The 13,138-nt window shown below is 43.7% G+C and overlaps 1 protein-coding gene across 2 annotated transcripts in view; it reads left to right on the top strand.

Annotated features, from left to right (window-relative positions):
• The first annotated feature begins 1,352 nt into the window (after positions 1 to 1,352).
• The window catches only part of CSTPP1 (centriolar satellite-associated tubulin polyglutamylase complex regulator 1), an 85,421-nt gene continuing 73,635 nt past the window's right edge, over positions 1,353 to 13,138 (top strand). For both annotated transcript variants that reach the window (XM_074149529.1, XM_074149528.1), the window contains exons 1-2: positions 1,353 to 1,437; positions 11,287 to 11,389. In XM_074149529.1, the coding sequence (XP_074005630.1) occupies positions 1,392 to 1,437; positions 11,287 to 11,389 (149 nt within the window). In that variant the 5' untranslated portion in view covers positions 1,353 to 1,391. The remainder of the gene's footprint in view (positions 1,438 to 11,286; positions 11,390 to 13,138) is intronic.

The raw sequence follows: 13,138 nt of genomic DNA, 5'->3' as shown, positions 1-13,138 counted from the left end.
AAATAGAAATATTAGAGTGTAGCATTTAAACCTGGACTTTAAAGGCCTCTTAGAAATGAGTACTCCAAATACTGATCAAGGATAAATTGTGGTTTACAGAAATAGCTTAAACAACAAAAAAGAAATTGCACAACCTGTGGAAGGCTCCTACCTGCTCAGCTAATCAATGATATGGGAGAGGAAGCCTTTTATAGCTGGCTTTTGAACAACAGTGAAAGCACGTGGCTGGTGATAAAGGATTGCTTGTGAAAACAGAGATCTTGACACTAGTTTTAAAAGTGCAGGAACTTTTAAACTCCTTTCAGCCTTGCAAAGAGCTCTGACTCTCCTACATCCCTGGGCCAAGGAAGATTCCCAGACAAGAACAGAAAGAACCCTGTGGCTCAGGATTTTTCTGCTAGTTTCTACTTTCATGAGAACAAAGGATGATTCCTGGTGCTCCCCATGCCTCCCTCTCCAGAGCACAAGGGCTGCAAAAAAGAAATGGCAGAGGAGTGGTATGGACAGAAAGTCACAGCCGCAAAAGACCTCCTGTCAGGTCACCCTGTTCAGTCCCTGCTCCCTGGGACAAGGGTGCTACACAGCGCCCTTCATTCACTTATTAGCATTCACCTTCTAATTCATCTCTTTCCCCAACAGCTGGAGCCCCAACAGCCCCTGGCATTCGGCACCTTCTGACTTCCAACCTAAATCTAACCAGAATGACTTTACACATGCATCTCCTTGTCTTGTTTTGGGTCTTCAGCTTCACCAGCTCTTCATCCTCTGAGGTGTCCCTCAGCCCCACAGCTCACTGTCCAGGGCATCGCCCAGCGCCCCTTCCTCACAGCCAGGCCGCCACATTGACCACAGCCCCTTCCCCTCAGAAGGCCGCCATGTCACCCACGGCCCTTCCTCACAACCAGGCCGCTGTTGCCCACAGACCCTTCCTCATGGCCAGGCCGCCATGTCACTCATGGCCCTTTCCTCACAGCCAGGCCACCACGTTGACCACCGCCCCTTCCTCACAGAAGGCTGCCATGTCACCCACGGCTCTTCCTCACAGCCAGGCTGCCACGTTGCCCATGAACCCTTCCTCAGGGACAGGCCACCATATCACCACGCTCCTCCAAAGGCCCTTCCCTTGAGGTCACTCACGGCCTCCCTGCCCTGCTCGCAGCCCTAACCTGTGCCGACGGCCGGGCTGGCCGGGGAGGGCCCGGTGGCCCCGCTCGGAGGTGGCGGGGCGGGGCGGGGGGTGAGGCCGGGTTTGGGCGCGGAACCCTGGCAGCGTAGGGGCGTGTTCCCAGCCGGGGCGAGCGGCCGAGCAGCTCTGGGCCCTGAGCGCTGGGAGCGTCGGGCGCCTTGGAAACGGACGGAAGCCGGGAAGGAGCGGCGGCGGTGGCGGGAGGATGCTGAGCCCCGAGCGGCTCTCGCTGCCGGGGCTCGAGTACCTGGGTGAGGAGCGGGGCGGCGCGGCTGGGCAGCGCCCCGAGGGTGCCTGGTCCCCTGGGTGTTGCTGTGGCCCGGCGTGGGAAGGGCTCGGCGGAGCCGGGGGTGGCGGCGGCGGCAGCCCGGCCTTCCCGGGGACAGCGGCCCTCAGGCCCGTGGCGTGCCCCCCGGCTGGGCCGGGCCGGGCCGAGGCGGGTGGGAGTGACTCCGTGTCCGCCTTCTGGGCTGAGGAGGGGACAGCACTGGGGGGGGGGGTCACAGGTCGGTGCTTCTCTCGGTGCTCCCTGAGGCGGGGGGAGGGCGGGAGCTCCCTCGGCGCCCTGAGATGCGGGCTCCGTGAGGGCAGCGGCGGCCTGAGGGAGGGTGAGCCGGGGTCTCCTCCCGCCCTGGCGCTGCGGGACACCATGGCAGACTGTGACCGCCTTTAGCCCGTGACCAGCCTCTTCTGCTCCCAGATCTATGCGAGCAACCTTATTTTGCGCTCCTTTCCCACCATTGGAAGAGCTACTGTTCTTATTGTGTGAGGTGGTTTGAATGTCAGCTTTTCTTCTCAAGTAAGGTAACGTTGGTAACATTTCCCACGTGAACTGGAATTTTTTTTCACTTATAAAGCAGTCGCTTCCTTACAGACTACGTCCTTTTAACCTGGCCCTGACAGTTTGTGTTACTGTTTGATGTTCCAGGAAACTAAGGAGCAAAGTGATTGGGTGTTAATGTGTCAAGTAAAAATAATTAGGATGGAATAAAGTCAATATGACTTCACTTAATTGCTAAAGAGGAGATGAATTACAAGTAGTAAGCATTTGGAATACGTTCAAGACTGTATTTTTAAAGTGAAACTCTTCAGCTATTACCTTGTAGGCCCAAGAGGCTGCTTGGTAATAACTCTTATGAAGGTGTATATAATTCATTGTGGCTTTTTTGCACAAGGAAAGGTCAGAAATCACATGGACTGGTTTGTGCTACTTGTTCCACCATGATTTTGCCACCTCTGGTAAGTCAAAATGGAACAAGACTAGGGAAACGTTGCTAGCTTCCAGCAAATGCAAAACCTGTCTTGGAGTGAGGAGACTAAAAGAGCTTAGTTTCTTTAGCCTAGCAATAGTGTCAATAAGGAGGGACCTGCTACATGTTCTTTCATGAGCATCACAGCAATAAAGAGCGATGAGTATTTATGTAAAAGGAGTAATCTAATTCCTCTTAGAGTAGAATCTCTTTGTGCTTTTGCTACTAGGCTGCTGGCAGGGTACTTTGTGCGTACCTACGTGACTACAATGCTATTCTGTGTTAAGTAAAATCAAGGCAGAAATAAGAGTTTGTTCGGTGTTCTGTTTGGGGTGATTCTCAGAAGACTCACTTTGCTGAAGTTCTTATTGCCCATTTCAATTCTGGAGCTAGTTCAGGTATTTGAGAACAGTATCGCAGCATGCCATGTAGATACACCCTTTGGTTTTGTGCTACTCTATCAATCACCCTGCATCAGCGTTTTCAACCTATGCCTTAATAGAGAGACTCATAACTTATCTGCAGAGTTGCTCTAGGCTGAAACTTGATTTTCTTATTTTTAATGAGCCGACTTGGTTTTAGGTTCACTTAATTGTTTTTAATGAAATAGGCACTTTTACTTCTCAGTAAGGATTGAATCACTCAAAACAAGCTAGGAAGCAGACTAAAAAGTCTTAAAGTGTAAGAACGAAACAGTTTTCTGTTTCACATCTGAAGTTGAGAAATGAGGCTTCTAAGAGATGTGCAAGATTGTTAGGTGCAAGCAGCTTTATTAACCTACTTTAAGTGAGCCTCCTTTTATCTGTGATCCATGTGATGATCACCATTCCCTTTTTCATTTTGTAAAACCTTCTAAATTATTCTGAAATTGGGGTCAGAAAAAGACACAGGTGTGAGCATGTCAGGTTGAACAATAACTTGTAGAAGCCTGTTCTGTTGATCACTTAACTTGTCCTTCTGTTTAGGCTGCAATATCTGCTCTCTGTTAAGAAGGGGAAAAAGTGTCTGCTAGGTGATGATATTGTTATTAGCTGTAAAGTTACCAATTATAATGCTGTTGTCTTTGTGAGGCTTTGTAACTTTCCAAACTGCTCTCAGACCCTACTGAATGAATTCTGTATGAGCAGCGGGAAATTGGTTAAAACAAATAAACAAAACTCCCAAAATGCCAACTCTCTCTCCCAAAATAAACACACCTCCCCACACGTTTTCACAAGATGCTTTTATGTTTTATGCATTGACCTGGCATTCTGAAATCACCGTGCTTTGGATTTGTTCTGTTGTGTGCCTCAAAGACTTGTGAATATAGTTGTCTGATGTGGGGTTGTAAGCAATTGTGATAAGTTTCACTGTCTGTAATTTCATTCTGAAGTGGTGTTGCCCCAGGCTGCCGCATCAGGTATTCTCAGATGGCACTGTCTTTCCTGACCTGGAATGAGCAAGCTTCACCTAACCTCTTTTTACCCTTTTCAATATAAAACACAGGCCAACAAATAAGATAAGTGGCCAAAATAACATTACATGCTACTTTCCACATTACTTTTTTTTTTTTCCCTATTTGAGATGATTCTTCCACGTCCAATTTGGCTGCTAAGAGGGATATAAAAGCAGTAGTGAGTTAAAATAGAATTGAACAGGGAGAGAATTAAGCAGTCACTTAAGATGAAAAATAATTGCAAAGCTTTGGTCCAGCGGAGTTACTGGAAAATAAAAATCAAGGCAACATGTCCCGTGCCACAATGATCGTGAGAGAGTAGGTAGGAGAGCAGAGATGACTGATGCTCGGTGAGTAGGAAAGGGGATGTGGTCTGCAAAGTTGGCAGAAAGGCTACAGTGAAGATGTTGTTGTAACAAGCAGGATGTTTTAAACAGCATTTTCACTGAATAAACAACATCTAGTGTTTGGGGATGGTGATGAAAATGTGTTTCTTGTTTGATGGATGAGACTGGAACTACAGTAGGCAAAATGAGGCCTATTTGAGACACTTTTCCATGCCTTCCTCATTATGGTTTAATAACTGGTGATTGCTCAGTTATTTATAGCAGGCAGTGGAGCATTTAGTGTATTGTTCTGCTTATGCAGCTGTCTTCTGCATGTCTTCTGAAGCTTCAAATTGTAGTCCCTTCCCTTCCCCCTTCCTGTTATGGAGAAAAAGCAGTAGACTGTTGCAAATTTCTGAACTTTTATTTTTCTCTGGATTCTCCTCCCTGCTACTCCCCAACTCCAGGATGTGCTTTCTTTTCTTCCTTTGCCAATGCAAGACATGTAAGAACACAAATGCTCTGTTAGGGAAGTGCCTTATCAGTAAAGCATGGGGCTATTAAGTACCAGAAACACAGTCATGTTTCCTCATCTCTCATATAAGAAGTCTCAGGCTTCATGATTAGAAAAAATGTTCATGATATTGGTGCTTTTACAAAACTGAGTCGCTCCCAGCAGAGAACTTCAGTTGTGTAGAGACTTTGCAGATACCTAGGGTTTACTTTTCTTCTGAACAGTGTTAAGAAATAGTGAGTTTGGAAAGTCCAAGTGGAATTGTTTTCTTTAACAGTACAATCAATTATAAGTTACTTTGTTATCCAGACATCTCAGATAATGCTGAGTCTCCTCTTAGTCTAGATATATGATGAGCTTCTGTGAAATACTCTTGCCGAAAGAGGAGAATGCTTGCTTTTTTCTTTTTAATTTTTTTAATTTTATTTCTTTCTCCATTGTACAGGTAGGAGAACTATAACGTGGAAGATGAATGACTTCCCCAACGATGTGTAAAAATTTGCTCGTAGAAATGTTAGATATGTTGGAATCTTCTTAGACTCAGTCTAGTACTTTCTCCAAAAGATGGAAGTTTCATCTCCAAACCTGCTGTTGCACTTCAGGACTTCCACCTTAATGTGAAAGGCAACAGGTGAAATCTGATCCTGATCTAGGTAGACTTCCAGAACTGGAGTTCCAGTTCTTCCAGTACTGGTCCAGTACACAGACCTTCTGCGTTTAAGTGTGAATAGGTAGGGGACCATTAGGTTAATTCACGCCCTTATAACAAGCTAGAATGGCAATTACTTCCACAATGTTAATAATAGACTGCATAAATTCAGATTAAAAACAAAAAAAACACCCAAAAGCTCAACAGTTTTGCTTTGGTGAGGTGGTGATTTCTAGCAGCTGTACAACATCTTGCAGGAAGTGGTCTGCTGGAGGGACATGGACAATTAAGTCAGTCTGCGTGCAGCCTCAGGAGCGCAAACTGAAAGAGTACAATGTCATGGTTTGTGATTAATATGCCGATTAATTGTTTGACACACATTTTCAGTTATGGTCAAGATTAAATTATAAACTGAAACATTTCTTAATTTTTTTTGTTGAAAGTAGTTTTGAAACTGTGAATGTACCAAATACGATATAGTTGGGCTGTGTGGCCACTGTGTGTTCCTGAGTAACAGCGCATGTCTCTCATAGCAGTGTTATCTCTAGTATGACAAGGTCTACTTGTACTTCATTACATGTTCTCTCTTTCAAAAAAAGGATTTTTTTTTTTTTTTGGAGGGTAAATAGGAAATTGCACTATGAAGCTGTGCTAAGCTGGAAAAACTACAGCTGTACAGTGATTTAGCTTCTAGGTTGATTGTTTTGTTTACATATTTCTCTTGCTTGTGCCGTTCCTTAGTGATATCTGAAGAGATTAAACCCCTAATGATATCTGAAAAGATTAAAAAGAGCATGCTGAAAGATCATTAATGCTGGAAAAACTTCCAGAGTTGACATGATTTTGTTCTTGCTGTTTGTATCCTTACTAATTCCCTCTTGCATTATTATTGTTTTAGTAATATTTGCATGAAATTGATTTTGTGTTACTATAGATGTCTTTCCAATGTGCCTACTACAGTAGTGTCATTAGTTAAGCTCCAATTTAGAAAAAATTCTGAAAGAGTATTTAGCTATTACTTTATATGCTCTCAGAAATGAAAAAATGCCAGAAGTATCACAAATACATTTAAACTTATTATGCTCTTGAACTTCTGATAACTGAAATTAATCATAATGTTAATTGCATCAAATGCAAAGTGCATATTTTCAGCACTTCAGTTGAGGAGGAGGCAAGTAATTAATAAAGGCTGGTCTTATTATCCAGGAATTCCCACTCCTGATTTTTCAACATACTCAGTTATGCCAGGAATGAACCAACCATTAAAAAAAAAAAAAAAGCTCTCTTATGTGCATACAGTACAAATTGTTTTGGTAGACAGCTCGTGTTCCATAATTCATCTCTCATGTAGAGTTGAGCAATAATATAGCTAGCTGATTTGATAATAATTTGATAAATAAAGACTTACCTCTGCTGTAGGGCTCTGTTCTGCTGCCTCTTTACACAAGGTATGTGATATGTGTTTTACTATCCTGTACCAATTTATTCCAATCATACTCTTTCTTCAGGTTGTTTGGTGCACTTTGTTTTTCTTTTGCAGCATCTGCTGCTATTTTTATTGCACTTTCTGGCCATCCTGTATTTGCTGTTCCTTTCAAATATGACAGACAGCATCACTTCTTGGTAAGTGTGCTGGTAAACTGACCTTCAGGTTTTCTCCTCTGCTTTTAGAAAAGGCAAACTTGTTGGAAAGAGAAGCTTCTTATCAATGTAGCGTTAGGAAGATGCATCTAAGTTATAAAACTGCGAAACTAGTAGGCAAAACCAGTGTGGTTAATGGGATCGTGTTGCCAATACCTGCTGAAGTAGGTGTCACTGAAACACTGGCGCTTCCAGGGCTTAACCCTCTCCATTCCTGAGTACTGCTGATAACAAAAATATTACATATATGCAATATCATTACTGAAAGGTGACATGTATTTCCTTCCTTCCTCCTGAATTTCTGGCTTTGGGAATTTCAGTTCATATATTCTGTTTCATGCGGTGGTATTATTTACCTTAAATTTTCCTTTTGCTTCAAGATCTTTCAAGTATCAGTGATTGTTCCCACAATATTTGTAATCAAACCTATGAATTAGCGGGTTATGAATTAGCCGCTGTTCGGCCCTGAATTTGGTTCCGAGCCAAAAGTGCATTAATTCCAAAATTCACTTTAAAGTTTGGGCGTGGGAGTGATGGTGGGGTGTGAGCGTGTGAATGTGTTTGGTAATACCATCAGAGGCCGTTCTCCCAAGCGCTGAAGAAGACAACTTCGGAGGAGCTGTACTGGACATATTGCTGCTGCTTGGGGGGAGGCTCCAAGTGTAACATCACTGCTCGTGGTTTAGTGATAAGAATGAAGATATTCTGTGCAAAGCTATCTACTTAACATCAGGTCATGGGCTGCCCGAAGACTTCTCTGTGACCTTACTCTGTCAGATCCTTCTGTGAAAGTTGCCTGGTAGTTCTTAAATCTGACAGCAAAGAGTAGCACCTACCCAACGAGTGTGGCAGGCACAGTTACTTACTCTTTGGGGTAGTTGTATGGGATTTCAGGAAGGAGTTTAGCAAATAGACAGGGAACTACTGGAGAGAGTTCAGCATAGAGTATCTCCCTTATGAGGAAAGGCTGAGAGAGCTGGGACTCTTTAGCCTGGAGAAGAGAAGGCTGAGGGGAGACCTTATTAATGCTTACAAGTATCTAAAGGGTGGGTTGAAGGAGGATGGAGCCGGACTCTTTTCAGTGGTTCCCAGTGACAGGACGAGGGGCAACGGGCACAAGCTGGAACATAGGAAGTTCTTCTTTATGGTGAGGGTGCCAGAGCCCTGGAACAGGCTGCCCAGGGAGGGTGTGGAGACCCCTTCTCTGGAGATCTTCAAGACCCACCTGGATGCAGTCCTGAGTGATGTGCTCTGGGCCATCCTGCTTTAGCAGGGGAGTTGGACTAGATGATCTCTAGAGGTCCCTTCCAACTCTGACAATTCCATGATTCCGTGAAATATGGGTTGCGTTGGAAAGTTTTGTACAGTAGGAGGGAGAGCCCTTGTTGCAATAATCTATAAACAAATAAATGCTGAGGATGATCACCTGTTTTAATACCTTCTGTGTGGAAACTGCAGTATACTGGAATTCTAGCAGGAGGAAAATGAGTAGTGATAGCGAGCTGTAATAGCACAGTTGTGTGAGTATTTGGGCTTTACGTTCTGATTTGGACTTGCTGCCTCATTATTGCAAAGTGAGCCTCAAAACCACAAGCGACGTATACCAATACACCATTATCTCCCTGAATTTTCAAAAACTATTAAAATGTATGAATCATCTCATTTATTTTGCACAGGACCCCACGGATTAACTCTGCTTGCATAAATAGTTAATGTTCCAGTATGGTTCCAGTGTTTGTTATGGAAAGTACCATTTGTATAAATTATGGAACTAGTATTTTGCTATAATCAGACTCCTGGCACTTTGTTTTGCCTCTCTGGCCTGCTAGAACCTGCCTGCAAATTACATTTTATTCTATGGCTTTTCTGTGTAGGGTAGGGTTGGTTGGGTTATAAAATATACAACTTACACCGTTCCGTGGAACTGGGCAGCCAGTGAACAGGAAGCCAGAACTGGAATTTGGTTTGGCAGTGTGAACTGTGCTACCTGGAAAACAGCACAGCAGCCGAAAAGCCAAGGAGAGAGGCTTCTCAGGAAGATTCAAGTGCTATTTTCTTTCAGCTTCTCTGCTCACCAATTCTTCCCTCCTCCGTGCCTCTACCTACCTTCAGGGGAAATAGGGAGAGAGGTCTTTGCCAGGATCCTTAGGCCATGCAACAGAAAGCTTAACAGAAATACCCTTTTACTAGCGACTGTACTCAACAGTGACACATGTATATTTGCGCACATTTCTAAGTGTGACAGAAATGTCTGCAATTCTGTGTTGAAAGTTAATTAATTCTCCAGGAGCAGACTCGAAGGTATTTGTTATAGAGGTCAGCCACTTTGTGCTGTGTAGCACTGAGGGACCATGCCTGTCTATTCCCATGGGCTTTTAGGGGAGAGGTTAATGACGCTAAAGCAGCAAAATAACAAAATTATGTTTCATTAATAGGTACTATTTTATGAAAGGAGCATATACTTCCCTGCAAAGTTTTGAGGATGTTTTTACAGTTGAGCAGAAGTTTTTTGCAGGCTGAGATGTGTGGAAGCCCGTCTGCTAGTACCGTTCCCTGGCTTCATCTGGTACCGCTGACAGCTCGAGAGGGGCCTGGGAAGACAATTTCTTACTGTCTTACAAGACGGGCTGCATAATGAAGAGGGAGGAAGGATGGGCTGAAATATAGTTACCCAGTTGCTGTTATCTTGAGCCTGTGACTGAGCTGCACGACTCATTTCTCCCTCGGGGGACACAGGTGCGCAGAGCTATTTTTCTTTAATCACTCACATAAATTAAATTTATTCCTTTGCATTAAAATAATTAAATAAAGCTACGCCCTGTATCTTTTAGTGCCAGATAATATCTTTGAACCTTTGGCTCACCATTTTGCCATCAGCTGCAAGGTATTTTCCAGGGTGTGCTTAACCAATTTTACCATTGTCCTGAAAAGTGTTCTAGGCAGAGAAATCCCCTGATAGCAATCAATGTTCCTACATATTTTTAATGACTGTATCCACTGGGAATAATCATTTCCGGGCCTCTCTTGAAGTCCACCTGCCCCACACTAAGATGAAAGGGACTTCCATGCTGTGTATCAAGCGGCTCAGGCTTGATGCTTACCAGGATATTAAGCGCAAATTAAAATGGTTTGAAGAATATTGATGTGGGTCTGAGGTTGGCCAGTTGCTGGTGAGGGGGTGATGCTGCCAAGTCTGGAGCAGATTGGCAAGGAGCAAGAACAGCCTTTGCCTTTCCTATATCCCCTAAGGGTTTTCTGCTCCTCTTTTTAGGACACGACACTACTTGCAAAGGTGCAGCAGCATACGTGCTTAGGATGGAGGTGTGTGCTTTGGGAACAGGGTTTGTGTGCTTTCCAGGTTAGGAATGATTTTCCTGGGTTCGTCGTGACTTGTCTTCTGATTGTTGAACTTGTAGATTTGGAAAGTCTACTGCTTGGTAGCTGGCGCATCACCCCAGACTCGGCTCTTTGTTGCTCCAGCTTGATCTCTAGCCAAAAACATCAAAGGGGCTCAGTGGCAAATCTGCGCTGCTTCCTCCCTGGCAAATGCTTGGTTCGTACAGAGTCTGCCCCCTGTAGAAGCAGCAAAACGATTTGTGTTGTGCAAACTGTCTTTACTCGGGAATCTTATAAGTGAGTGACATTCTGTGGTTGGGTACTGGCAGATCCACCACTTCTGAAATTTCCTTCTGTTTGGTTTAGGCAGTTATTTGAGACTGTTGTGCAATATAAATGTCTCTTGGCATTGAGACCTGCTCCCCACCTGCCGCTCCAAGAACATTCACTGATGCTTCTATGGAAACAGATGTACTTTTGTTTGCACCTTTAGGAAAAAGACTTTACAGAACAACCTTAGAGCTACTTTGCTTTAATAAGGAGGGAAGGGCAGGGAACACCTAAAGCTCTGCAACAGCCCCATCGATACGGCATTGACAGTCTGTATAGGAAAGGTGGCTGTGACTCAGAACAGAGATCAGGATCTCCTCCTGAGTAAGCATTTTCCATCAAGGCAATCTCACAACTCCTCCTGTTCCTTCACCTCCAGAATCTCAGGGGATTTACAAAAGGGTCAGCACTGTTAATGACTAACTCTGTGTAGCCAGGAAAGTAAGTGGGATTTAGCTCAGGAATTTTACTATCCATATCTGGGAGAATGAAACTTCTACTCTCTAGCTGAGGGAAGCAAATGCTTGTTGTGTAAGGCACACAAGTAGGTTGGTCTGGCTCTGAGCTTTGCGGGCCCCTTGTATTCTAATTTTTGTCTCTTACTGTCTTTTATTTGCAGCTCAAAGACATGTCCTCACGTACATGGAGGATGCAGTGAGCCAGCTGCTGGAGAACAGAGAAGATATTAGTCAGTATGGCATTGCCAGGTTCTTCACTGAATAGTAAGTACATCAGGATGCTGCCAATAGGGCCAGCCTGAGGGGGACTTTTGGAAACAGGCAGGGTACATGGAGAATGGAGCTGGACACATGCTGATTATGTTGTAAATGCTGGATTTCACTGGGTTAGCCAAGGGCTGCCTGAGCATGTTTCGGAAACGTGCATGGGTTTCGTGCAGTTCAGTACCTTTTCTATTGCAAACATTCATGTGAAGCAGTCACTTTGGGAAACAGAGCTTTTAAAAGCATATAGAAAACCAAATTCTGCTTGCCTCAGTCAGGACTGTTAGGATCAAAAGCAGAGGCTGCTCCTGGTTTCAGCAGCACTCATTCTTCCTTCCTTTTTCTGAGTATGAGCTTGAACTGTTTTGTGTCCTTGTGTCATTGTTGTCCTGTTGAATGCTTTAGTAGAATGCCTCCTCCTACCTTATAACCTGCATAAATCTTTAAATAATGAACATAATGATTAGCACAGATAATCTCTTCCTACTGATTTGGAAGGATTTTTTGGGGGAAGAGCTGCATGCGGGTCTTCAGTGTTGTTGATGTTGACTCAGCTGATTGTTGTGTGTTTTGCCAACTTGATGACGTCTTGCACAATGTCTAAAACTCTTCCAGGCAGCTTCATTAAAGATCTGTTGGTAATGCGTGTGCCTGCAGTGGTTATATGTTTCTGGCTTTTGATGCCCATTTGAAAATCTTTCCTTGCTTGCTTTCTTTCCTGTTATCTTTTTCTGAGGCAAATCAACGTGCAGAGTATTTCACAACAATCTGTCTACTACAGCAGTGGAAGAGGACCTCAAGGCATAGGAGTAACTTTCTTTTTCGGTTGACTGCATTTTCAGGGGGTTTGGGGTTTTTTTTTTTGGTTTTGTTTTTTTCTGCACATCAGTCTCCATCTAATCTCCAAATGAGATCTAACTTGCTACTTTGACTGATTGGACAGCTTGTATTATATTTTCTTGTCCCATGCACATTTTTAACTTTTAAACAATTGAGATTCTCACTAGTTAACAAGTAACTAAGATAAATACTGCCACAAGTCTGAGGGGAAATTCTAAAAGCTTGGTTCCCCCCCGACCAGGGGAACAAGAGGTTCAAGATTAGTGGGGTTTTGGCCATTTTGGCAGACCTTCCTCTGTAGCGTAGCGTAACTAGAATGAATACTGACTTTAAAAGACCTCAGAAATCTATTTTAGGAGCAAGTAATACTTGGTACTACATGGATTTTTATAAGGAGTTTGATATTTTTTCTTGTTATTTATAAAGTAGCTTAACTCTCGAAATGCATTCTGTCTTTGGTCTTTGTAGACTACCAAAGGTAAAAAAATGCATAGTATCAGGATTGAAACTCTTACTGTACAAACCAATGAACACTGTACTTCCACGTTCTGATTAAGTTGCGGTGGTCACTGTTAAGCGAGGGTTGTGGAGAATTAATCGCTGAGAGTAGGTTATGAGGACAAATATAGGTACAACCTGTGCGCTTGATGTGATGATTGGGAATCACGATACTCCATCTGATACAGGTGAGTGTCCATGGAATGTAATACTAAGATTAGTCAGCTGAACAAATAGTCAGTAAACAAGAGCTTAAGAAAGATAAAGAGCATGACTACAATGACCTCCACCCACCAACAGGATTTCTTTACCAGAGTTGAAGGCAAGGTGGCTCTGAAATATCCAGCTGAAATCGTCATTCAAGCATCTCTCCAAATCGGATTTGGTTTGAGCCTGCTTCAAGCTGACACC

This window comes from Numenius arquata, chromosome 6, assembly GCF_964106895.1.
Source record: "Numenius arquata chromosome 6, bNumArq3.hap1.1, whole genome shotgun sequence".
Classification (NCBI taxonomy): domain Eukaryota; kingdom Metazoa; phylum Chordata; class Aves; order Charadriiformes; family Scolopacidae; genus Numenius; species Numenius arquata.
The sequence above is the reverse complement of the archived record's forward strand: the minus strand, read 5'-3'. Positions and strand labels throughout refer to the sequence as shown.